At 47.8% G+C, this 23,895-nt stretch overlaps 1 protein-coding gene across 1 annotated transcript in view; it reads right to left on the reverse strand.

The window, feature by feature from the left end:
- Positions 1-23,895, reverse strand: part of PM20D2 (peptidase M20 domain containing 2) — a 66,513-nt gene that overhangs the window by 22,427 nt on the left and 20,191 nt on the right. Inside the window, exons 2-4 of the mRNA XM_073589581.1 lie at positions 12,208-12,356; positions 9,530-9,672; positions 3,339-3,493 (exon numbers count right to left, since the gene is read on the reverse strand). Of these exons, the coding sequence (XP_073445682.1) occupies positions 3,339-3,493; positions 9,530-9,672; positions 12,208-12,356 (447 nt within the window). The remainder of the gene's footprint in view (positions 1-3,338; positions 3,494-9,529; positions 9,673-12,207; positions 12,357-23,895) is intronic.

Genomic DNA, 23,895 nt, shown 5'->3' on the forward strand with positions numbered 1-23,895 from the left:
TAATATCCCACATCATCCCATCAACAAGAGCGCTGAGTGGAATGGCTCTGACTTCCATACCAATGATCCCTTTAATAGAAGTCTGGGGTGATAATCAGAGGGCTGAGGGATTTACCATAACTTCCATACCGGGGATTCCTTTAAGAGGGGCCTGGGGTCAGAACCAGAGCGCTGAGTGGATTTGCCCTGACTTCCATACCAATGATCCCTTTAAGAGAGACTGGGGTCTGAACCAGAGCGCTGAGTGGATTTGCCCTGACTTGCATACCAATGATCCCTTTAATAGAATCCTGGGGTCGGAATCAGAGCGCTGAGGGATTTGCCCTAACTTCCATACAGGAGATCCCTTTATGAGAGCCTGGGGTCAGTACCAGAGCATTTGAAGGCAATTGCCCTGACTTCCATATCGGGGATCCCTTTAAGAGAGCCTGGGGTCAGAACCAGAACGCTGAGTAGAATTGCCCTAACTTCCATACCGGGGATCCCTTTAATCGAGGCCTGGGATCAGAACCAAAGCGCTGGATGGATTTGCCCTGACTTCCATACCAATGATCCCTTTAAGAGGGAAGATGTGCCTATGGGATGGAGGATTTATGATGGGTATATGGGCACGGGAGGGGGTGATTAATTTCTGTCATGTGTTCTCTGCTCCTTTCTGGGGGCAGACAATGGCTGGGAGCTTATGTTCCCAGGGATGCTAGATTTCTCCCACCCGGTCAGTGTCTGCTGAGGTGCTTTGGAGTGGGAGAACTGTTGCTCATAGCAACCAGTCACAGCTCAGCTTTTTTTAAACCGCTCTGGTGAAATGAAAGATGCTTCATGATTGGTTAGTGATACACACATACATTCAAAAAAAAATAAATAAATATATGTGTGTATGTATGTATGTATGCATGCATGCATGCATGCATGCATGTATGTATGTATGTATATGTATGTGTATATATGTATGGAAGTGAGGGCAAATCCACTCTGCACTCTGATTCTCACCCCAGGCTTCTATTAAAGGGATCATTGGTATGGAAGTCAGGGCAAATCCATCCAGCGCTTTGGTTTTGACCCGAGGCCTCTCTTAAAGGGATCCCCGCTATGGAAGTTAGGACCATTCCACTCAGCACTTTGGTGCTGACCCCAGGGTCTCTTTTAAAGGGATCATTGGTATGTTAGGGCAATTTCACTCAGTGCTCTGGTTCTGACCCCAGGCTGACGGGATGATGTGGGGTATTAGGTGTAGTATTCCGGTGGCTCTGGCTGATGGGATCATGTGGCATATTAGTGGTAGTTGTCCGGTGGCTTTGGCTGACGGGATGATGTGGGATATTAGGGGTAGTAGTCTGGTGGCTCTGACGGGATGATGTGGGATATTAGGGGTAGTAGTCCGGTGGCTCTGGCTGACGGAATGATGTGGGATACTAGGGGTAGTTGTCCGGTATCTCTGGCTGACGGGACGATGTGGGATACTAGGGGTAGTAGTCCGGTATCTCTGGCTGACGGGACGATGTGGGATATTTGGGGTAGTAGTCCGGTAGCTCTGGCTGACGGGTTGATGTGGGATATTATAGTGAATGTGGCTATGCGGAGTGGGCAGGGCTCTATAATTTGTTATAACTACCCGTAGTTTATTACTATGCCCGGGCAGCGCCGGGCTCTTCAGCTAGTATTATATATATTTGAAAAAAATCCCCTTCTGCAGTCAGGCGCCGGTGGTGATGCTTGCGCTGCAGCATGATCACATCTATAATGTGTATGCAATTACTTGTTTTGACGGTATACATTAATTCGTTAAAAAAAAAAAAAGTTTGAAAATGGCGCCGGCCGCCCCTCCATAGTAGCAGCTATTGGTGATCCGATACCGATAACGTAGATAGCTGCTACTGCGTAGGGACAGCCGCGCCATTTTCAGACTGATTTTTTTTTTTAGGAATTAATGTATAAAATAAAAAAAATAATTATATACACATAGATGCGATCCTGCTGCAGCGCAGGCAGTGTTGGCGCCTGCCTGCAGAAGGTGATTTTATTTTTTTTTTTTTTAATATGTATAAGGTAATATACATTATGTAAACTAGGGTGCAGTGCAGGTCTGTGAGAGATCAGTGATCCATCAGAAGCCATACAGATGAATATCTAAATCAGAGCACCACATGAAGACCCCCCCACAGCACGGCCCCAAAACACGAGCATATCATGAACTCGAAACGGAAAATAAAGATTACACAAGAACCACAAGACGGATTTCATCACCCAAGGTATCATTTCAATCAGTATAACAGCGCCGACCTGAGTGTCTGTAGGTTCCTCAGGACAATGCTACTGACAGGTTCCCTTAATAAATCAGGATCCCCTGACTCCAGCAAGTGGGGATATTGACTATAAATCAGGGCCATTGATATTAAACATGGCACTGTTATAGGGGTATACCCATCTCCAAGAACCTATCCGTTAAATGCCGCTGTCAGAGATTGACAGCAGCCTTTAACTAGTTAACAGCCGCGGCTGTTGCGGGTACATGTCAGGTGTATAGGATCAGCTGTCATGTGCCTGGAAATGTACGGGCTCAGCGCCGGAGCCCGCACCAAACAGGGGGAGTCCGACATGGGTGGAATATTACGCCACATGTCGGAAAGGGGTTAAAAGCAAAATTTTTCTTGCAATTGTCACACTGGCCACTGGGACTATTTTAGACTTTTACTTCCTGTCCTTTTACAAGAAGTTTACAGGAGTTCTCTCATCAGTAGAGGCGGAATAACAACAAGTAACCCCTCTATACACAGCTGATAACACAATAACCTTTGCACACACATTAAATGCTTCAATACAAATGATAGGGTCAGGATCTGACCATTGTAGCTAACGTACATGTGATATTTCCTAGAGAAGAGAAAATATGAGTCTAAAAAAGCCTCAAACATTGGAAAAGATTTTTTTAAAATTATAATAAACCCTGAAACCGGATTTATTTAATGGGTCATTTCCTGCTTCCTTTTAAGTGATCTAGCAATGGCCAGGTATACTATATGTGTGACCTTTGCAGCGGCACGGGGACACTGCTACCTTACAAAAAATAAAACTATGGCCTACTAGACTAAATATGGGTTTTACAAACCATAGGTACCATCAGATTATATCAAGGAGCCCATATACTGCTCCTGCATGAAGCCCACTCCTTTATCCACTACACTATCATTGCTTGATTTTTACCATTGGACTTTACATATGTGACCTTGAAGCAAAGCAATTAACTGAGGTTCGCTCTCATCATGCAAATATATAAGTTTTTTTTCTTAAAGGATATCATAATTACCCATATTGACAAGTTATCATGCACAGTGGCTTACCTTACATCCCGTCGCTGTAGCTGCAGCATTAAAGCAAGCATTAGCCCGTTCCAGTAGTTCTGCAAGATCTTTGCGTGACGGCGCTCGCAAATAAAATTCTAATTCAGTGTATGATGGAATGATGTTAGGTTTCACACCACCATTTTTTATTACTCCTGAAAGACAAAAATATCCATAGCTGAAGCTCATTGCCAATATGCAGAGCCCTAAATTCTATATGCGTAGCTGTTAAAGGCCTGTCCTTCAATTTGAAGAATCTTTCAATTTGGGCTCAAAATAGCAAAATATTGCCATATCCTTATTCGTGGTCCTCCATAACTGGTCTCCCTGCCGTGTCATGTGGCCATTGAAGGTACATGTCATCCTTAGCTATATCTTCTCTGTAACCAAAGTTTGTGGGTACATGGCAGACTGATGGACATTCGGGCCAGCGCCAAGTGACCAGAATAATATTACAGAAAGAATATTTCTCGGTTAGCTATATTGTGGTCTTGAGATCCCAAATTTAAAGAATTTTAAACAATTTTCACTGTTAAAGGGGTTGTCCAATTAACAACATACATAACTTTTACAGGGCATAGATGAGAAATGTATGATCACTAGGGGTGCCGCTCCTGAGAATCCCACCGGTCATTAGAATAATGACCCCAAAGATCCCACTGTTTCATAAACTGTCTGAGAATTAAACAGTAATAAATAGACTATGGCTTATTTCCTCCATTAAAAGTTAACACATATCAAATGGATAGATAACTTGCCGATGGATGGGGTGGTCCCTCATCGATCCCAAGAATGAGGCTCTGGGATCTGAAATGTCCAGTCTCTTACTTTAGAGATCTATTGAAAAAAGCTGAGCATGGCCCTAGTTGCAAAGCCATTCTGACGAAGGATTTCCTGGCCCCATTCATATGAATTTTAGGGGTCTCAGCAGGTGGACCCCATCAATCTGAAATTTATAACCTATCCTTTTGATAGGTGGTAGCTTTTAATTATGGGAATAAACCGGTAATCAAACAGTGTCTCCTAACACTTCATTTACACGGGGTAGTTTAGGCCTCCCATTCTTGGGATCAGAGGAGGTTTCAGAAGCTGGACCCCCTGCAATCAAACTTTAAATTATTGCTGAAGGTTTACGTGATAGATGCTGCTTATGGAACAAGCCCTTTAAGTTGCTTTTGAACTTACACTACAGTGCTTTCCAGCAGCCCATTAGTATGGCATACTAATTATTAAATAGATTTTAGACCTGATGAGACTGGTGTACTTAATTTGAAAACTGCTACCATAAAAGATGCATAATCATTTTTTTAAAGTTTACCTCCTTTTCTCCGAGACGCTCATTGGGGGACACAGATACTGTGGGTGTATGCTTCTGCCGATAGGAAGCTGACACTAAGTGAAAAAAAGAGGTTAGCTCCTCCTCCGCCGTATACACCCTCGCCCCTATTGCGGGCGGAAATCAGTTTTTTGCTTAGTGTCCATGGAGGCACACGTCTGGTTTTTCTCCAGACTTTTTTCGTCTTTTTCCCATGAAGCTGAGACGGGGCAACGGATCCTATTGAAAGGGTCCGATTTCCCCAAACCAACAACGGGCGAGCACGTGCGAGTGTCCCTCCACGTATCCTCTCCCGCGTCGTGGGACACAGTGCCGGACTTAGCCCTGACCACCCCTAGGTATTGAAACCATGGGCTGTACAGAGGCACAAGACTAGTCCGTGCGGCCCCCACTGCTCCACCAATGCTTAGACTGCGGTGCTGCAAGGTGGCGGATGGTCCCTCTCCTCACCCCCTGAAGGGGTTAGATGGAGCTAGGGTGCCTGCACCGTCCTATTTTTTTATGAAGACCCCCTCACATACCTGCGCTCAGGCTGAAGAGGATCATCGGTGAGGAGATGGTCTGGGAGGGCTCCTGCAAAGATCCGAGGGCTGGAGCCCCAGCCAGCGGAAGTTACCGGCCATGCAAGGCAATAGTGGCTGGATCCGTCAGGCGGCACCGCGCCGGTTAGTAGTGCCATGTTTTGTTAGCGCCATGGAACCGCGCCCCCCCCCCCCCGGTCGGGTAGGGGAAAAAATTGAGGCCTCGGCTTCAGCCGGAGCTAGGCCACGGGCGGAAGTCCCGCCCCCAGAGCCGCGCACCACTTCCAGCGGTCCGCCCCGCACTGGGTGGCGGCGAAGAAATTTGGACCCGGCGTCGGAGCGCGGCTAGGCCGCAGACCGAAAGCACCGCCCCTAGAGCCGTTTTTCATGCTGGCTCACTCCCACAGGTGGTGGCGTGCGATTTGAAAAAGCAGCCAGGACGGGGGGGCACAGGACTGGGGTAAGTGCTGCCCGAGAGGCCACGCTACAGGGAGAACGAGGTGCTACCTCCTCCCCACATCCCCAGCAGCGGACAGATACAGTATGTCCGAAAAGGCAAAGATGCACACGTTCTTTAACGCTACATGCATCTCGTCGGGCTGCGTTTCCGCGGGCGCAGAGCAAGCGATTATGCAAAGCCTGCGAATCCGAACGCGCCCAGAAGCCCTCCCCTGTTACCCCGACCAATGTGTCAAATCCCCCGTAGTGGGCCTGATCACTGTCACAGTCCATGGCGTCACTTACGAGAGCAATAGAGTCCCTTCAAGCCCCACATAGGGGCAGGGACGATGGCTCGCCGGCCTCAGAGGGAACCTCCACCTCACAAAAGCCTCCGGCCTGCAGTGGCCACTCTCACTGCAGGCAGACCCGAAGGAAACGAATCCACATGGTGTCGCCCTGACCATCCGGTGCCTTGGCATCCATAAGCTCTGCTTCTCGCTCCCCGTTACCAGTGGTTGATAGCGAGCAGACCTCAGATTGCGACCCAGACGAGCCCCTTGACCTGGACGCTCCAGGGTCACGTGAAACAGTGGACAGCCTCACAGAAGCCGTCAATTAGACCCTGGGGATTGAGGATGATCCCGCAGCAGCTATGGGGCATAAAGTGGCATTTAAGCGAGTGAAGCGCCCGCACAGAATTTGTTCTTCTCACCTGGAGATTGAGGACATAGTGCAGCGGCACAGAGAACGTCCAGACAGGCGTTTCTCGGGTCAAAAGGCACTTGAAACAAGGTATCCATTTGCTCCGGATCTCCGTAAAAGATGGATGGAATCCCCGATGGTGGATCCTCCGGTTTCGCGCCTAGCCACTAAGACCCTGCTATCCGTCCCTAGTGTTTCCTCGATTAAGGATCCCACGGATCGCCTTATACAGAGCTTAGCTCACTCAGTATATGAGGCGTCAAGGTCAGCACTCGCTCCCTCGTTCGCAGCAACTTGGTAGCCAAGGCTATGATATCATGGTCAGACACATTATACAAGGTTGCGGAGGAGCAGGATCTACCTGCAGATATTTCGGAGGTTGCAGGTCAGATGGTGATTGCCAGAGACTATGTACTGTAATCAATGCGTCTTTGGATGCGGCCAATTGCTCGGCACTTGCTGCCGATAAGGCAATTTCGATCAGAAGAGCCGATTCTTCTTCTAAGAAGTACTTGACTTCCCTGCCTTATCAGTGCGGCCGCCTATTTGGGGAGAAGTTGGATCAACTTATCTCCGACTCCACAAGAGGAAGGAGCGGGTTTCTCCCTCAACAAAGGGTCAAACTGCTTTTTCGTCACCCGTTTCAGGCACGTTCTCAGGCCTTTCGCAACACTGGGTGGACTACAGCGGCCAATTCCGCCGCCTCAGGCCGCCCCAACCAGGATAAGGGAGCGGCAGGTCTCATATAGAGCCAACCCATTTGGGAGATTGCGTACTCAGCAGCCCAGATCGAGGGGATCCAGATCCCAAAGATCGTCGGCCAAATGACTCGAGGCCTTTACCAGACGACACCGGCAAAGTGGGCGGCCGACTACTCTGGTTTTTTTCCACGTCTGGGCCAATGTCGCTCACGACGCATGGGTAAAGGAATTGGTGGCCTCAGGTTACAAAATAGAATTTGTCAGATACCCACCAAAACGGTTTTTTTCTTTCCCAGCTTCCCAGAGTGGATGCCCAGGCAAGGGCTCCATTGGGGGCCATCAAGTCGCTCCAGCACAACGGAGTCACTGTTCCAGTACCGGAACACGAAAAAAAATCAGGGGTTCTATTCCAACCTTTTTGCGGTTCCCAAAAAGGACGGGTCTGTCAGGCCTGTTTTGGACCTGAAGCTTCAGAACAAATTCATCGGGGTCGGACATTCCCGGATGGAGTCTCTCCGATCAGTCATATCGGCCATGGAGCAGGGAGAATACTTGGCCTCAATAGATATCCAGGACGCATATCTGCATATTCCCATGTTTCCTCCTCTTCTACGCTTCGCCATCAGCGATCTACGTTTTCAGTTCGTAGCACTACCCTTCGAGCTAGCCACGGCCCCAGAGTGTTCACAAAGGTTATGGCAGTCGTCATGGCCATACTGCATTCTCGAGGCATAGTCATCTTGCCTTATCTGGACGACCTCTTGGTCAAAGGCCCTTCAATACGGGCATGCGAGGAAAATGTCAACATCACGCTAGATACGCTTGCCCCCTTAGGGTGGTTGGTCAATGCGAAGAAGTCATCCCTTGTGCCAGCTCAAAGGATCTCCTTCCTAGGAATGATTCTCGACACTCGTCGAGGGTTGGTGGTTGGTAATTCTCCCTCAGGAAAAGGTGCGAGCGCTCCGACAGGGAGTCCAGACACTTCAGCAACCAGTCCGTCATACCATCCGACCCGGGATGAGGAGTCTAGGGAAAATGGTGGCAGCAATGGAAGCGGTACCGTTCGCCCAGTTCCATCTTCGCCCCCTGCAGCACGCCCTTTTGTCAGCTGGGGACAAGAATCCCTTCACGCTCGATCGGCAATGCCGACTGTCTTTTCAAGTCAGGCAGTCGCTCGGATGGTGGTTAACCAGTTTCTCTATGACCCAGGGGTAACCTTTCCCCCCAGACCATTGGGGTGATGACATCTTATCAATCTATCTAGAACTGGACTTAAATGTGCAATATAACATCAGAATTATACAGCCATTCTGACATGGATTTTCAAAATAAGTACACCAGTCTTTCGAAGTCTAAGATCTATTTAATAATATATGCAATATGTATTGAGAAATTTGGTGACTGATCAGTTTGAAAGTATATGAATACTATAAAACAGCATAGAAATAACTAGCTATGCAATGCATCTCCAGAAATGGAGCAACATGTGAAGTACACATGGGCCACGCATTTCTTTCTAACATTTCTAACATTAATAAGGTACTCTGGGGAATTAATGTATTTCGAACCACATTCTGTCTGAAACTATAAAGGCTCATTTCCCTTTTATGTTATTGCATGTCAGTTCATGTACTTTTACTACAACACACTGCGTCCTCGTGTCACAACACTGCTGCTGCTCCTTAGTGCACCCTCTCCTTTCTGAGACACTACATCAGAGATCAAGGGATTTGGCTTGCTGCTTGTCCAATATGTAAGCTATTCCCCTGACCAAGTTTTCTCTTTGCACTCACAGATCAAGGGGCTTTGCTTGTGCTTATTTCCTTACAGAAACCTAACCAATGACCTAGGCTTATCACATGCATTGTGTTGGTTTTGTGTCTCTCCCATCACCCCACTCTCCCTGCTGGGCTATGCTGGCATGGATCTCTCATTGTTTCTCCAGCTCTTGCTCCATGCTCTTGACAGGTCACAGACAAGCTATGAAGGTGCAGGCAGGCAGAACAAAACAAGCCTGACATTGTGTGCCAGAAGAGAGGGGGTACACTGAGGAGAAGCAACAGTGCTGTGTCACAAGGTCAACGTTAGAACACTGTATGAAGTGGCATATAAGGAGAAGGGATATGAACTTCCCCTGTTTTCTGTAGAGAAAAGTAATAATATAGGTGTCTGGCTACTACTCATAGCCTTAATTTCTAGAAATTACATTTGCATCTTCAGACAAGCAGGATACAAATTGACACCTTGTTAGCTGGAGGATCTTTTGGTTGGAAATTATAGAATCCTAAGGCCAAATATAGAGTAGGAGTTTCTATAGACAACGCCTCAAAGAAGTAGTGCAGATCTAAGGAGTAGGGGTGAGTGTATGGTAATAGCACAAACTGTAGTAGTTATAGCCTGTGTATACAATAATGAAGCACTTGCTGTGCAAAGGCCCAATCTCTGCAGGATTAGAAACAGCAATACAAAGTTATCCGTTACATTTCTCACCATGAACTCTCCACGAGGGTTTCATTTGCTGTCTTAAGACAGAGATATTGTTGTATGCAAGAATAGCAGCATCTAAAGCATTAATTCCTTCCCATGGGTATGCAGCTGCATGAGAAGCTTTTCCATAATATTTCACAGTCACACTAGGAAATAAAAGCCAATTCTTAACAATTATTTCTCTTTTCTCTGAAATCTTACCAGCACACAAATTATATAGTAAAAAAAAAAAAAAATAATCATGCTGCCTAATCAAATTACTGGCTGTGCGTACAAACTATGCGGACATTAATTCAAGGGACTACCCAATTTTTTTTTTTTTGCTCAAATGCATGCTCTGTTAAAAAAGTAACTAAAGCAGATTAACTTAGACCCCGGCCCTACTAGCACTGCGTCTTTGCCGCCGACCCTAGTCTTTGTTCACATAGCTGCGACGCTAAAATCACGACAACTGCAGAATCATCGTTGGGCCGAGATTTGCAGCGGAGGTTACCTGCTGTAGTTGTGATGTCACTGCTGAAGCAAAGTCATCAAGGAACAGTAGTGATGGAAAGGCAGCGCTTGAGCGCAGGGTGTAAGCTTTTTTTTTTTTTTTAAAACACAGAATGCATGTGAATTAAAATAATGAAAGTGAACAACCCCTTTAAGAATTATATTTGATATTCTTAGTGAAAGGATACACAAGTAGAAATAAGAAAAAAACAGAAGGTTCCAAAGTCAAAGTATCCGTGTCCTAGTCTAATTTTTGACTGGTTCTGAAAATTGCAGCACATTGACCTTCTACACACTCTGTTCATACTAGCATCATGTCAACCAAGTATAACGGAATACATGATGCCATGATGGATAAATGAGTAATGGTAGAGTTCAGAAAGGAAATTTACTGAAGATTCATAACTAGGCATTAAGTTTGGAGAATTAAAATTGATTTCAACTTATTGACAATTTGCTGGAAGTCTTATTTTTAAGAGCAACATAAGAACGGTGGTAGTTGTCAAACTTCTGTATTTTATGGGAAAGGAGGTTCTGCAGGAAGTCTCCCGGAAAAAATGTACCGTATTTTTCGGATTATAAGATGCACTTTTGTTCCCCCAAATTTTGGGGGAAAGTGGGGGGTGCTTCTTATAATCTGAATCTGTGTGCTGTAGAGGAGAAGGGCGGCTCTGGCATGGTGTAAGGGGGTGGGGTGCTCCCGCTCATTAAGCTCATGTAATATTCACTGCACCCGCTGTCCATCTGCTCGGTGCTGAAGCCGCGCTGAGTTGGTAGACAGGGGAGCGGTGCATATTACATGTGCCTGCACTCTCCCCCCACCCCGTCACTATAGTCACCTTCCGATGATGGCTCCGCGCTCCCAGCTCCCCCCGTGGCTCTTTCTGTGCTGACATCCTCCTCCTGCGAGGGTGCGCGGCAGCAGTTGCTCATTCAGGCACTTCATTGTAGCTTTAGGAACTTCCGTCACGTGACTCCCAGTGTGCACTGGAAGTCAAGTGACCGCAGGTCCTATTGGTCCTAAAGCTACAATGAACTGCCTGAATGAGCAGCTGCTGCCGCACGCCCTCACAGGAGGAGGATGTCAGCACAGGAAGAGCCACGGGGGGAGCTGGGAGCGCAGAGCCAACATTGGAAGGTGAGTTAAGTGTTTGTTATTTTATCATGTGCTTGCCAGCAGGGGGGAATATAGGGTCGTGTGCATGCCAGCAAGGGGGAATATAGGGACGGGGGGGCAGTGTACATGCCAGCAGGGGGGAATATAGGGACCGGGGGGGCCGTGTGAATGCCAGCAGGGGGAAATATAGAGAGAGGGGGGCCATGTGCGTGCCAGCAGGGGGGCATATAGTGACCGGGGGGGGCCATATCCAGGATGGCATGGGGGGGGGGGGGCTATGTGCCAGCACAAGGGGGCAATGTGCCAGGATTAGGGTTATATAGATACCAGGATGAGGGACATATATATGATTTGAAAGACGGACACTGGCATTATAAGACACACCTCCATTTAACATAAAAAAAAAAAATTCTCTTTTTCTTCACCAAATTTGGGGGTGCGTCTTATAATCAGGTGTGTCTTATAAAGTGAAAAAATGTAATTCAGTTTAAGAATTTACAAAACCAAAGCCCGTACAACTTACTATAACTAAAGAAAACTACACCATTTTAAAGTAGGGGGTCACTGATAAGCAGATTGAAAATTAATTGAGAACATAACAAAAACATCAATTTAGGCTTAGAACTTTAAGAGGTGCAAAGACTAAAGGTCCATAGAAGACCAACGTTGGGCAAACTCGTATAAATATGATATAACGTTGGCCAAAAGATATCGATGGTCAACAGATTGACAGTCTATGATTGTCAGTTGATTTTCGGGGGAGAGAAGGATCCACCATGTCCAATTTCAGACTGCCAATTCCTTTGTTATCTAAGAGATTAGCCACTAGCAGAGATGTCTTAGCCAAGAGAGTGTCCCTCTGCATGAGGGAGTTGGGCGAAATAGCTGCCAGATGAATAATAGGCTGAGAGCTCTATAAAGGATGTAGGGGGCTTAAGAGAAGGGTGCTCTTGCAAATTGCAACCTCTCCCAGATAATCCATCAAATATGTGTAATGCAGGTCATAACTATCCGATGGGCATTTTTCTTACCATGACAACACTGACAATGGCAAGACTGTCATGTTACTCACTCATGTACGGCAACATCTGGAAGATAAGCTGCATCGTCTTGGGCAGGATGGGCCATAAACACAACATCCATATCTTCAAAAGCTCCAGCTTTGATCAGGTCAACTTTTCCTCCGCCTTCTTCCTCAGCAGGGGTTCCTAACACTGTTATCTAAGAAATGACAAGCATCTGTATAAATATAAAATTATAATAAAAATCTGCAATAGTAATGAAATAGGCAATATTTGTGTATAGAACTGGTAACCACCTTGGTTAATTTCTCGAGAAAGTATGAGTGGTCAGGAATAGGTAGGGCATGGTTAGCATGGCAGAAGTGTGGAAAACCCCACTTATCTCGTCGCAAAATCCAGCACCACCATCTGATATGGTCCCTATTTTGGTACAGTACAGACAGGTTTTTTTGTTACAGAATAAACAGAGGTTTCTTGGCACAATACTCCCAGAGGCCTTTTGCTAAAGCAGAAACAGACTCTTTTTGGCACAGTACACATACAAGCTTTTGGATAAACTACAGGGTGGGCCATTTATATGGATACACCTAAATAAAATGGGAATGGTTGGTGATATCAACTTCCTGTTTGTGGCACATTAGTATATGGGAGGGGGGAAACTTTTCAAGATGGGTGGTGACCATGGCAGCCATTTTGAAGTCGGTTATTTTGGATCCAACTATTTTTTTTCAATGGGGAGAGGGTCATGTGACACATGAAACTTATTGAGAATTTCACAAGAAAAACAATGCTGTGCTTGGTTTAACGTAACTTTATTCTTTCATGAGTTCTTTACAAGTTTATGACCAATTATAAAATGTGTTAAAAGTGCTGCCCATTGTGTTGGATTGTCAAAGTAACCCTATTCTCCCGCTCTTGACACACTGATAGGAACAACACAGAAGAAATGCTAGCACAGGCTTCCAGTATCCGTTGTTTTAGATGCTGCACATCTCGTATCTTCACAGCATAGACAATTGCCTTCAGATGACCCCAAAGATAAAAGTCTAAGGGGGTCAGATCGGGAGACCTTGGTGGCCATTCAACTGGCCAACGACGACCAATCCACTTTCCAGGAAATTGTTCATGTAGGAATGCTCGGACCTGACACCCATAATTGATGGTATCGTGAGGTGTGGAGACCTTCATGTGTGTGTTACTGAGAGCACTGACCTGAGCGGGCAGACCGCCCAGTACTATATGGATTGTTTATTTTCTGTTTGTTACCTTGTGCCGGAAAAGGCTGTTCATTTGTTTTTCTATCCAGAGCAGTTTATGTCATTTTAATAAACTTGCTTGGACATTCCAGTAATACCGCTTCCTGTGCCTGCCTCAACTGCAGCTGAGTGAGTACAGATCCCTACATTTTTCACACTGTTTCACAGCATCCATTTGGTAAATTCAAAAAAACGGAGATTAGACCTACCGGTAATGTTATTTCCAGGAGTCCATCCTGACAGCACCATGGGGTTGTCCTTTCATCCTTCCAGGGACAGGAAATGCACGAGAGGTTAAAAGGTCCCCTCCCACACCACACTCCAGTGATTTTTCCAAGTACCACACCAGTATGATGCAATTCAATTTTATTTAGATTTAGTACAAGCATAATGATACCAATACAAATCATAGGGAGGGAACTACCAGTGCTGTCAGGATGGACTCCTGGAAATAACATTACCGGTAGGTCTAATCTCCGTTTTCCAGGACGTCCTATCCTGACAGCACCATGGGGAATACCAAAGTAGGAATTCGCTTAGGGTGGGACTACCACTTGTAGCACTCTGCGACCGAAGGTCGCCTGGCTAGCTGATAGAGTGTCCAACTTATAGTGTCTACAGAAAGTATTTGGTGTAGACCAGGTGGCGGCCCTGCATATCTGTTCTACCGAGGCACCCGCCCTCTCTGCCCATGAAGTCGCTATCGCCCTGGTGGAATGAGCCCTAAGCCATTCAGGTACCGGCGAGCCCTCGGCCTCGTACGCCGAGGAGATTATTGTTGTTATCCACCTCGCTAGAGTCTGTGTAGCCGCACTTCTACCTTTATTTTTTCTGCCGTACTGGACAAATAGTTTTGTGTCCTGTCGCCAGCCCCGGGTGACTTCCAGGTAACGGGTGACCGTGCGTCTAACATCCAAAGAATGAAACAATCTTTCTTTATCATTCTTTGGGGCTGGACAAAACGAGGGCAGGATTATTTCTTGGTTTAGATTCTGCGGCGATACTACCTTAGGGAGAAACTTTGGATCTAGTTTGAGCGTTATGTGGTCCTCGAAGATCTGAATGTAGGGATTCTGGATTGAGAGGGCCTGGATCTCACCTAAACGTTTAGCTGAGGTGATAGCTACCAAAAAAGCAGTTTTTTGTGTGAGCTTTGAAATGTCTATCTCTAAAATTGGCTCATAAGGGGGCCTACACAGCGCGTTGAGTACCAGATTTAGGTCCCATGGGGGGGACAGTTTTCCTCAATGTGGGTCTTAGCCTCTGGGTGGCTTTAGTAAATCACGCTATCCATGGATGGGAGGATAGGGAGAAATTAAAGAAGGTACTTAAGGCCGCTATCTGGACTTTGAGTGTGCTCGGGGTCAGGCCCCTATCGAATCCGGCCTGTAGGAAGCCCAGGATCCGAGGGATATTAGGCCGAGATAGGTCTAGAGGGGCACTACCACTTTCTGTACAGAATCTCTTCCAGATTTTACAATATATCGCTCTTGTCACCGGTTTTTGGCTGGCCTGCAATGTGGCGATCACCTGGTCCGAGAGGCCATTGGACTTTAGGATGTCCCTCTCAGGATCCATGCTGCCAGTTGCAGGCTTCCTGGGTCTGGGTGTAACACTGGACCCTGGGAGAGCAAGTCTGGTATTGTTGGTAGGTGGAGTGGCCCCCTCTGAGCCATCTTTCTGAGGAGGGGAAACCAACTCCGCCTGGGCCAAAAAGGTATGACCAGCATCACCCGGGCTCCTTCCTCCTGGATCTTCCTGAGGACCCTCGGTATTATGGCAATCGGTGGAAACCCGTATAGGAGTCCCCTTCCCCAATTCTGGTCCAGGGCGTCGATCTCTTCCGGATGGTCCGCCGGGTTGAGGGAGTAGAACCTCTTCAGCTTGGCGTTTTTTCTTGTCGCGAAGAGGTCCAGCTGGGGTGTCCCCCAGCGATGGCAAAGATCCTTGAAGATCTCCTCTTTTAGCTCCCATTCGGTGGTTCGGACTTCTTGTCTGCTTAGATAGTCGGCTATCCTGTTTTGGGAGCCTTCCAGGTGCACTGCTGATAGGGAGCGAGAATTGTTTTCTGCCCAGGTGAGGATGCGAGCTGCTAGCTTCTGAAGTTTCCCGTGCCTTGGGCCCCCCTGGTGGCGTAGGAAGGCTACTGTGGTCACGTTGTCCGACATGATCTTTATATGTTGGTTCTGTAGTCTTGAACCGCTTCTCTTCAGAGTCTCCCAGACTGCTCGCAGCTCTCGGTAGTTTGAGGACTGTAAGTTGATACTCTTGGGCCACGTTCCTTGTAAGAATCTTCCTTCTAGGTGGGCTCCCCATCCTTCCCTGCTGGCATCTGTAGTGATGGTCACGCATGGAGACAGGATCCAAGGAACCCCCCCGGCTGATGTTTCTGTTGCTGATCCACCATTTCAGAGATGATCTCAGCGCCGGAGACGGTCGGAACTTCTTGTCCAGCGAGGACTGCCGTCTGTCCCATTTCGTAATGATCTCCTTTTGTAGGATTCTTGTGTGAGCCTGGCTCCACATGACACAGGGTATGCATGCGGTTAGGGTGCCCAGGACTTCCATCACGGTCCTTATCGAAACCTGATGTTGGCCGAACTGCCGCACCTTGTCCATGATGGGCTTCTTCTTCACCTCCGTCAAGAACGAGACCCTTCTTCTGGAGTCTAGCATTACCCCTAGGAATTTTTTCTGGGTGCTGGGCCGCAGATCTGATTTTTCTCTGTTTAGGATCCAACCTAGGCTCTCGAGGCTGAAAATTATTGAGCCGAGTTGTTCTTTTAACTCGGACGCTGACCGGGATATTACCAAGAAGTCGTCTAAATAAGGCACAATGATTATGTCTCTTTGTCTTAAGTCTGCCACGACTTCTGCCATCAGTTTTGTGAAAACACGAGGTGCTGATGCCAGGCCGAACGGAAGAGCCTGAAACTGGAAGTGGTAGTGTTTGCCTCTCTTCTCTAGGGCGAAACGCAGGAACCTCTGCGATTGAGGATGGATGGGAACGTGATAATATGCGTTCTTTAAATCTATAGTGCACATGGACGCGTTCTGGTCTATTAGCGGGATGGCGGTTTTCAGGGACTCCATTCGGAACCTTTTGTAACGAACCCATTGATTCAATGGCTTTAAATTTATGGTAGTTCGGCTTTCCCCCGATGGTTTTTTTATTGTGAAGAGTGTAGAATAGTGGCCCTGACCTCTCTCTACCTCTGGGACAGGAATTACTACTTCCGATTTTAACAGGTCTCTTATGTCTGCCCATATAGGGTCTATCATGGCTTCGGAACAGGGTTTTGTAACCACAAATCGTGCTGGAGGGGATCTTGTGAACTCGAGGGTATAGCCCTGGGCAATTGTATTGAGGACCCATGGGTTCTGGGAGATGCGCTGCCATGCCCCTGCAAAGTGTTTTAGGCGCCCCCCTACCGGCATGGCGTCATTGCCTTCTGCTCCTGGAACTTTGTCCGGAGCGAGACGGGGGGAGCTCTACTTCTTCCCCCCCTCGAGTACTCCCAGTGAGAAGATTTCCCTTTCCCTCTATATTCCTGCCTCTGGTATGGGCGGGATCTCTGAAAGGGAAATTGCCTTTTTGGTTTTTCCTCTGGAAAACCTTTTTTGTCGTCGGAGGCACTCTCTAAAATTTTATCCAAAGCTGGCCCAAATACCTTCCCGCCCGAGAAGGGTATGGAACATAACTTATTTTTAGATTGGTAGTCCCCCGACCAGGTTTTCATCCAAATGGCTCGGCGGGCCTCGTTGGATAGGGAATTATTTCTGGCCGCAAACCGTACCGATTCTGCAGAAGCATCTGCCAGAAAACCGGTGGCGATTTTCAACAGGGGAATACTCTCAAGGATATCACCCCTAGGGGTTTTATCCTTTAACTGTTGTTCCAAGTGGTCGATCCATAGGTGCATGGATCTAGCGACCGATGTAGCGGCTATATTTGCTTTTATCACTGCCGCTGAGGCCTCCCAAGCTCTTTTTAAGAGCACGTCGGCTTTTTTGTCCATGGGCTCCTTGAGACTGGAAGAATCTTCAAAAGGAATCGAAGTCTTTCTCGACACCTTGGCCACCGGTGAATCGATCTTAGGCACCTCGTCCCAAGTGCTGATGTCCTCCTGGTTAAATGGAAGTCGCAGCTTAAAGTCTCGCGGCACGATCAGTCTTTTCTCCGCATCTTCCCATTCTTCCAGGATCATTGCCCGGATATGGTCATTAACTGGGAAGACCTGACGAATCCTGGCTCTAAGTCCCCCGAACATTGTGTCCTGGATGGATTGTTCTTTCGGGGTTTCCTCGATCTGCATTGTACTTCTTACTGCCCTGAGCTGCTCTTCCGTGTTCTCTGATGTGAAGAGGTACCTTTTCCCTGTTTCTAGGGGTTCCGAGGTAATCTCGCCCTCTTCCTCCGAGTCCGTGGCCCGTATCTCTTCTTCCGATGATAGGTCGGACTCCCATCTAGGTCTTTTGGACTGGGACCGGCCGGAAGACTGAGTAGGTAGTATTCCAGAGACCGAGGCTTGAACTTCATCTCTGACTACTGCGCGCATCTCCGTAAGAAAGGCTGCCTGCTCGCCTCTGACGATTCGGAGTGTGCAATCCTCGCATAGGGGCTTCTTCCATACGCTTGGCAGTTTACTGGCACAGATGGGGCATTTAGGTTTGCCTGTCCTGGCTGTTGCTGGCGCTGGTGTCGCCTTATCCTGAAAAGACAGGAGTCCTCCCTTTAAAAAAAGCTCCTGTCTCCGGCCCTCCTGCCCCTGTGCCCTTTACTCACGGACGCTGGTTCTGGCTGGTCACTGGTCCTAACGTCCATGCTGGCGGCGTTTGACAGAAACTTAGGCGTCTGTCACCTCTCAATCTGCCTGGAGCCGGTGCGCTGGTCTCCCGCTTCCCCTCGCTCTTATCCTACCTTGTCTTGCGCAGGAACGCTGCTTCTGCCGCCCTCTGACCCGTCCTCCGTGCCCCGATCGGAAGTCGTCATCCCTGGGCGCCCGGAAGTGACGCACCGCCGCTCTGCAATCTGGGCCTCGCGGGAGCCGCGCTGGGGGAAGCGGGGATGAGTCCCGGAGCGACGCTCCACGGGACACCCGGCGGGGAACCCCCCTTAGGGGGGTGCCGCTTACATCGTCCGACCCGGAGGAGTTGGCGGTTAGGACCCCGCACCTCCTGGCCCCGGTAAGATTCCTGGCTGTTGCTGCCTTCCTGTATGCCGCGGCTGCGGCGCTCCCGTGCCTGTCCTTACAGGGACAGGAAAAACACTGGAGTGTGGTGTGGGAGGGGACCTTTTAACCTCTCGTGCATTTCCTGTCCCTGGAAGGATGAAAGGACAACCCCATGGTGCTGTCAGGATAGGACGTCCTGGAAAGTTATTTTTTTTCTCATTAATGTACACTCTTGCACCTCATCGTGACTGAAAAAAACATTAGAAATTTTTGCAAATTTTTTAAAAAAGAAAACCTGAAATACATGGTCCATAATAAGTATTCAGACCCTTTGCTCAGACACTCATATTTAAGTCACATGCTGTCCATTTCCTTGTGATCCTCATTGAGGTGGTTCTGCTCCTTCTTTGGAGTCCAGCTGTGTTTAGATAAACTGATAAGACTTGATTTGTAAAGGCACACACCTGTCTATATAAGACCTCACAGCTCACAGTGCACGTTGGACCAAATGAGAATCATGAGGTCAAAGGAACTGGCCAAAGAGCTCAGAGACAGAACTGTGGCAAGGCACAGATCTGGCCAAGGTTACAAAAGAATTTCTGCAGTACTCAAGGTCCTAAGAGCCCAGTGGCCTCCATAAACCTTAAATTAAAGAAGTTTGGGACCACCAGAAGTCTTCCTAGACCAGGCCGTCCAGACAAACTGGGCAATCGTGTGAGAAGAGCCTTGGCGAGAGAGGTAAAGAACACCAAGATCACTGTGGCTGAGCTCCAAAGATGCAGTAGGGAGATGGGAGAAAGTTACACAAAGACAACCATCACTACAGCCCTCCACCAGTGGGGCCTTTATGGCAGAGTGGCCTGATTGGAAGCCTCTCCTCAGTGTAAGACATATGAAAGCCCGCATAGAGTTTGCTAAAAAAAAAAAAACAGAACTCCCAGACTATGAGAAATAAGATTCTCTGGTCTGATGATACGAAGATAGAACTTGTTGGTAATAATTCTAAGCGGTATGCATGGAGAAAACCACGCACTGCTCATCACCTGCCCAATACAATCCCAACAGTGAAACATGGTGGTGACAGAATCATGCTATGGGGGTGTTTTTCAGCTGCAGGGACAGGATGACTGGTTACAATTGAAGGAAACATGAATAAGGCCAAGTACAGAGATATCCTGGATGAAAACCTCTTCCAGAACGCTCTGGACCTCAGACTTGGGAGAAGGTTCACCAACAACACAATGTAAGCACACAGCTAAAATAACAAAGAAGTGGCTTCAAAAGAACTCTGTGACCATTCTTGACTGGCCCAGCCAGAGCCCTGATATAAATCCAATTAAGCATCTCTGGAGAGACCTGAAATTCGCCGTCCAAAAACGTTCATCATCCAACCTGATGGAACTGGAGAGGATCTGCAAGGAAGAATGGCAGAGGATCCCCAAATCCAGGTGTGAAAAACTTGTTGCATCATTCCCAAGAAGACTCATGCCTGTACTAGCTAAAAAGGGTGCTTCTACTCAATACTGAGCGAAGGGTGTGAATACTTTTGACCATGTGATATTTCAGTTTTTCTTTTCTAATACATTTTCAAAAATTTCTACATTTGTTTTTTTTTGTCAAGATGGGGTGCAGAGTGTACATTAATGAGGAAAAAAACAGAATTAGACTTACCGGTAATTCGGTTTCTAGAAACCTTCCACGACGGCATAGGAGGTTGTCTCCACGCCCTAATGGGGGACAGGAAGTACGAGAGGTTAAAAGGTCCCACCCACCTCCCTCTCACCAGTGACTTATAACTGATTACCATAGCACCGGTTACCTTAAGATTCTCAGAATTTTGTCCAAGAATGCAGGGAGGGAAATAGTGGTGTCGTGGAAGGTTTCTAGAAACCGAATTACCGGTAAGTCTAATTCTATTTTCTCTAGCAACCTTCCACGACAGCATAGGAGGCATAACAACCTATACTGCACTGGGGGGGGGGGGACAACGGCCAGAAGAACTTTTTGGCCAAAGACTAGATCCCTGTTGTACACAAGGTCCAACCTGTAGTGTTTAGTGAAAGTATGTAAGGAGGACCAGGTTGCTGCCTTACAAATCTGCTCCGAGGATGCGCCTGCCCTCTCAGCCCATGACGTATAGGTAGATCGTGTTGAATGCGCCATTATCCCCATAGGGGGAGCGATGTTCTGCGCCAGGTATGCTTTGGAGATGGCTTTCTTAATACAATTGGCAATGGTGTTTTTTGCTACCTTCTTTCCCTTGTTTGGACCAGAAGTATGGATAAATAGGTTGTGATCAATTCTATAGGGTTTGGTACACTCTAAGTAGTAGAGAATTATGCGCCTCACGTCCAGCGTATGAAACACCTTTTCCTTAGGGTTTGCTGGGTTTTGACAAAACGAGGGAAGAATGATTTCCTGCGATCTATGGAAATCAGACAACCTTTGGTAGGAACGATGGATCATGGGAAAGAACTATGGAATCGTCCATAATGGTTAGGTAGGGATCCCTGATTGAGAGAGCTTGGAGCTCTCCTATTCGCCTTGCCGAGGTTATCGCTATAAGGAAGGCCACTTTACAGAGAGCAGCTGAGAAGTACAGGATGGCAGGGGCTCAAAGGGTGATTAAGTGAGTCCCGTAAGTACCACATTCAAGTCCCAAGGTGGAATGGCGACTAGCCTTTTTGGATGTAGCCTAGTGGCTAATGTGATGAATCTTTTTATCCACCTGTGGTTGGCCAAGTCACAGTCGAACATGGAGCTTAATGCTGATATCTGAACTTTAAGCGTGCTGGGTTTTAGACCTAGCTTAAGCCCCCTCTGTAGGAAATCCAGGATACGGGAAATGTTAGGGTTTTCTGGGTCAGGCAAATCTGGCAGACACCATGAGGAAAATTTTTTCCATATTTTGTTATAAATAGCAATGGTGACCGGTTTCCGAGATTTCTGGAGGGTTTTTATTACTGCTTCTGTTAGCCCCCTGGCCCTCAGGATCTGGGTCTCAGTAACCAGGCCGCTAACTTCATTCCCCGGAGGTTTGGGTGATGTAGAGGGCCCTGCAAGAGAAGGTCGTCTTCCAGGGGTAGGTGGAATGGCCCGTCTACCCGTAGCTCCATAATTAGAGAGTACCAGCTCCTCTTTGGCCATAGCGGGGCTACTAGAATGGTTTGGGTCCGATCCTCCAGGATTTTCCTCAGGGTTGCGGCAAGGAGTGGAACTGGCGGGAATGCATACGCCAGACGAAATCTCCACCTGTGGGCGAAGGCATCTACCCCCAGGGATCTGTCTCTGGGGTTCAGGGAGAAGTAGTTTCTCACTCGGGCATTTTCTCTTGAGGCCAGAAGATCCACCTCTGGAAGACCCCACCTTTTGACCAGCCTCTGAAAGACTCTTTGGTTTAGGCTCCACTCTCCAGGCTGGATGCATTTTCTGCTCAAGAAATCTGCTTGAAGGTTGGAGGTACCCTTTAGGTGGACTGCCGTTAGAGAACGGAGGTGTCTTTCGGCCCAGCAAAATATTCGACCAGAAAGGCCCTCTAGGCTGCTGGATCTCGTGCCGCCCTGGAGTCTGAGATGGGCCACTGTTGCTACATTGTCCGAATAGACTCTGATATGATGGCCCTGGACTAGGTGTCTTTCTGCCAGAAGAGCTTCCTCCACGGCCTTCAGCTCCCTGAAGTTTGAGGATTTTGCACTCATTTTCTGGCTCCACAACCCCTGCAATGGTTGTCGGGACACCACAGCTCCCCAGCCTCTTTTGCTGGCATCTGATGTTACCGTGACCAGGGGAATCTGGGACCAGTTGATTCCCTTGCACAGATTCTTGCGGTCCATCCACCATGCTAGTGAAGCTTTCACCTTTCCTGGGGTCTGGACTCTTTTGTTCAGGCAGGTATGATCCCCGTTCCAGCTCCCCAAGATGTGGGACTGGAGTATTCTGGAGTGGGCCTGTGCCCAAGGCACTGACTGGATGCAGGAGGTCATTGACCCTAGTATAGACATGGCTGACCTGAGGGTTGGGGACCTTTGTTCCCTGAAAGCTGAGATCCTTGATATTATGGACTTCTGATGTTCCTCTGGGAGGAAGGTCATTTGTTGTCTTGAATCTAGGAGGACTCCTAAGAATTTTATCTCCTGGGAGGGCTGGATCTGTGACTTTTTTATATTCGGGATCCACCCCAAGGATTGAAGAATATTCAGGGTTTGAGTCACCTGTCTTTCCAGGATCTGGTAGGAGGCTCCTATTATCAGCAGGTCGTCCAGGTAGGGCACAATGCATATGCCCTGCCCACTGATGTGGAACACAGCTTCTGCCATAACCTTGGAAAATACTTGAGGGGCAGAGGATATTCCAAAGGGAAGCACGTTGTACTGATAGTGCCTGACTTCTGTACCCTGGCGGATCGCAAACCTCAGATACTTCCTGTGAGAAGGATGTATGGGGATGTGAATATAGGCATCCTTTAAGTCTATGGTTGCCATGAAGTGAGACGGCCCTATCAGAGGAATGGCGGTTTTCACCGACTCCATCTTGAATCTGTGATATACGATGTGTCGGTTGAGGCCCTTCAGATTTATTATTATTCTTGCCTCTCCTGTGTGTTTTCTCACTAGGAACAGTCTGGAATAATGCCCTCCTTCCCCGTTCCTCCACAGGGACCGGACAGATGGCGTTTGATTGGAGCAGGAGCAGGATGCCAGTTTTTAGTGCCGGGGACTCCCGAGGTGGTAGGGAGGTAACTCTTAGGCTGAGTTCACACGTGGCATTTTTTTCGCGTTTCCGCGGCGGTTTTAACCGCGCGATTTTGCAGCGAAAATGCGAAAAATAAGCATCCCATGCATTCCTATGGGATTCCGCAATGCTGTGCTAATGCTCCGGTTTTTACCGCGGCGGAATCGCTTTGCGGTAAAAACCGCAGCGTGCTCATTAATTTTGCGGAATCGCGGCGATCCCGCACCCATAGGAATGCATTGTTCCGCTTACTTCCCGCATGTGGCTGTGCACACCATGCGGAAAGTAAGCAGAACATTTGCGGATGGTACCCACGGTCCGGAGGAGAGGAGCCCGTCCTCCGGGCTTTGGGTACCATATCCCTGTAAAAAATAGAATTTAAAATAAAAAATATTGTTATTCTCACCTTCCAGCGTCCCGCTCAGCCTTCCCGCTTCTCTCCACGCTCTCGTTCCCAGTAATCCTTTGCGAAAATGCCCGCGATGACGTCCGTTCTCGCGGGATCGCGAAGTCTCGCGGTCACTCGCGAATTACCGTGAGACATCACGGGCATTTTCGCAAAGGATTACTGGGAACG

The sequence above is a fragment of the Dendrobates tinctorius genome, unplaced genomic scaffold (assembly GCF_039654945.1).
Source record: "Dendrobates tinctorius isolate UK_male_01 unplaced genomic scaffold, ASM3965494v1 ptg000111l, whole genome shotgun sequence".
NCBI classification, from domain to species: Eukaryota; Metazoa; Chordata; class Amphibia; order Anura; family Dendrobatidae; genus Dendrobates; species Dendrobates tinctorius.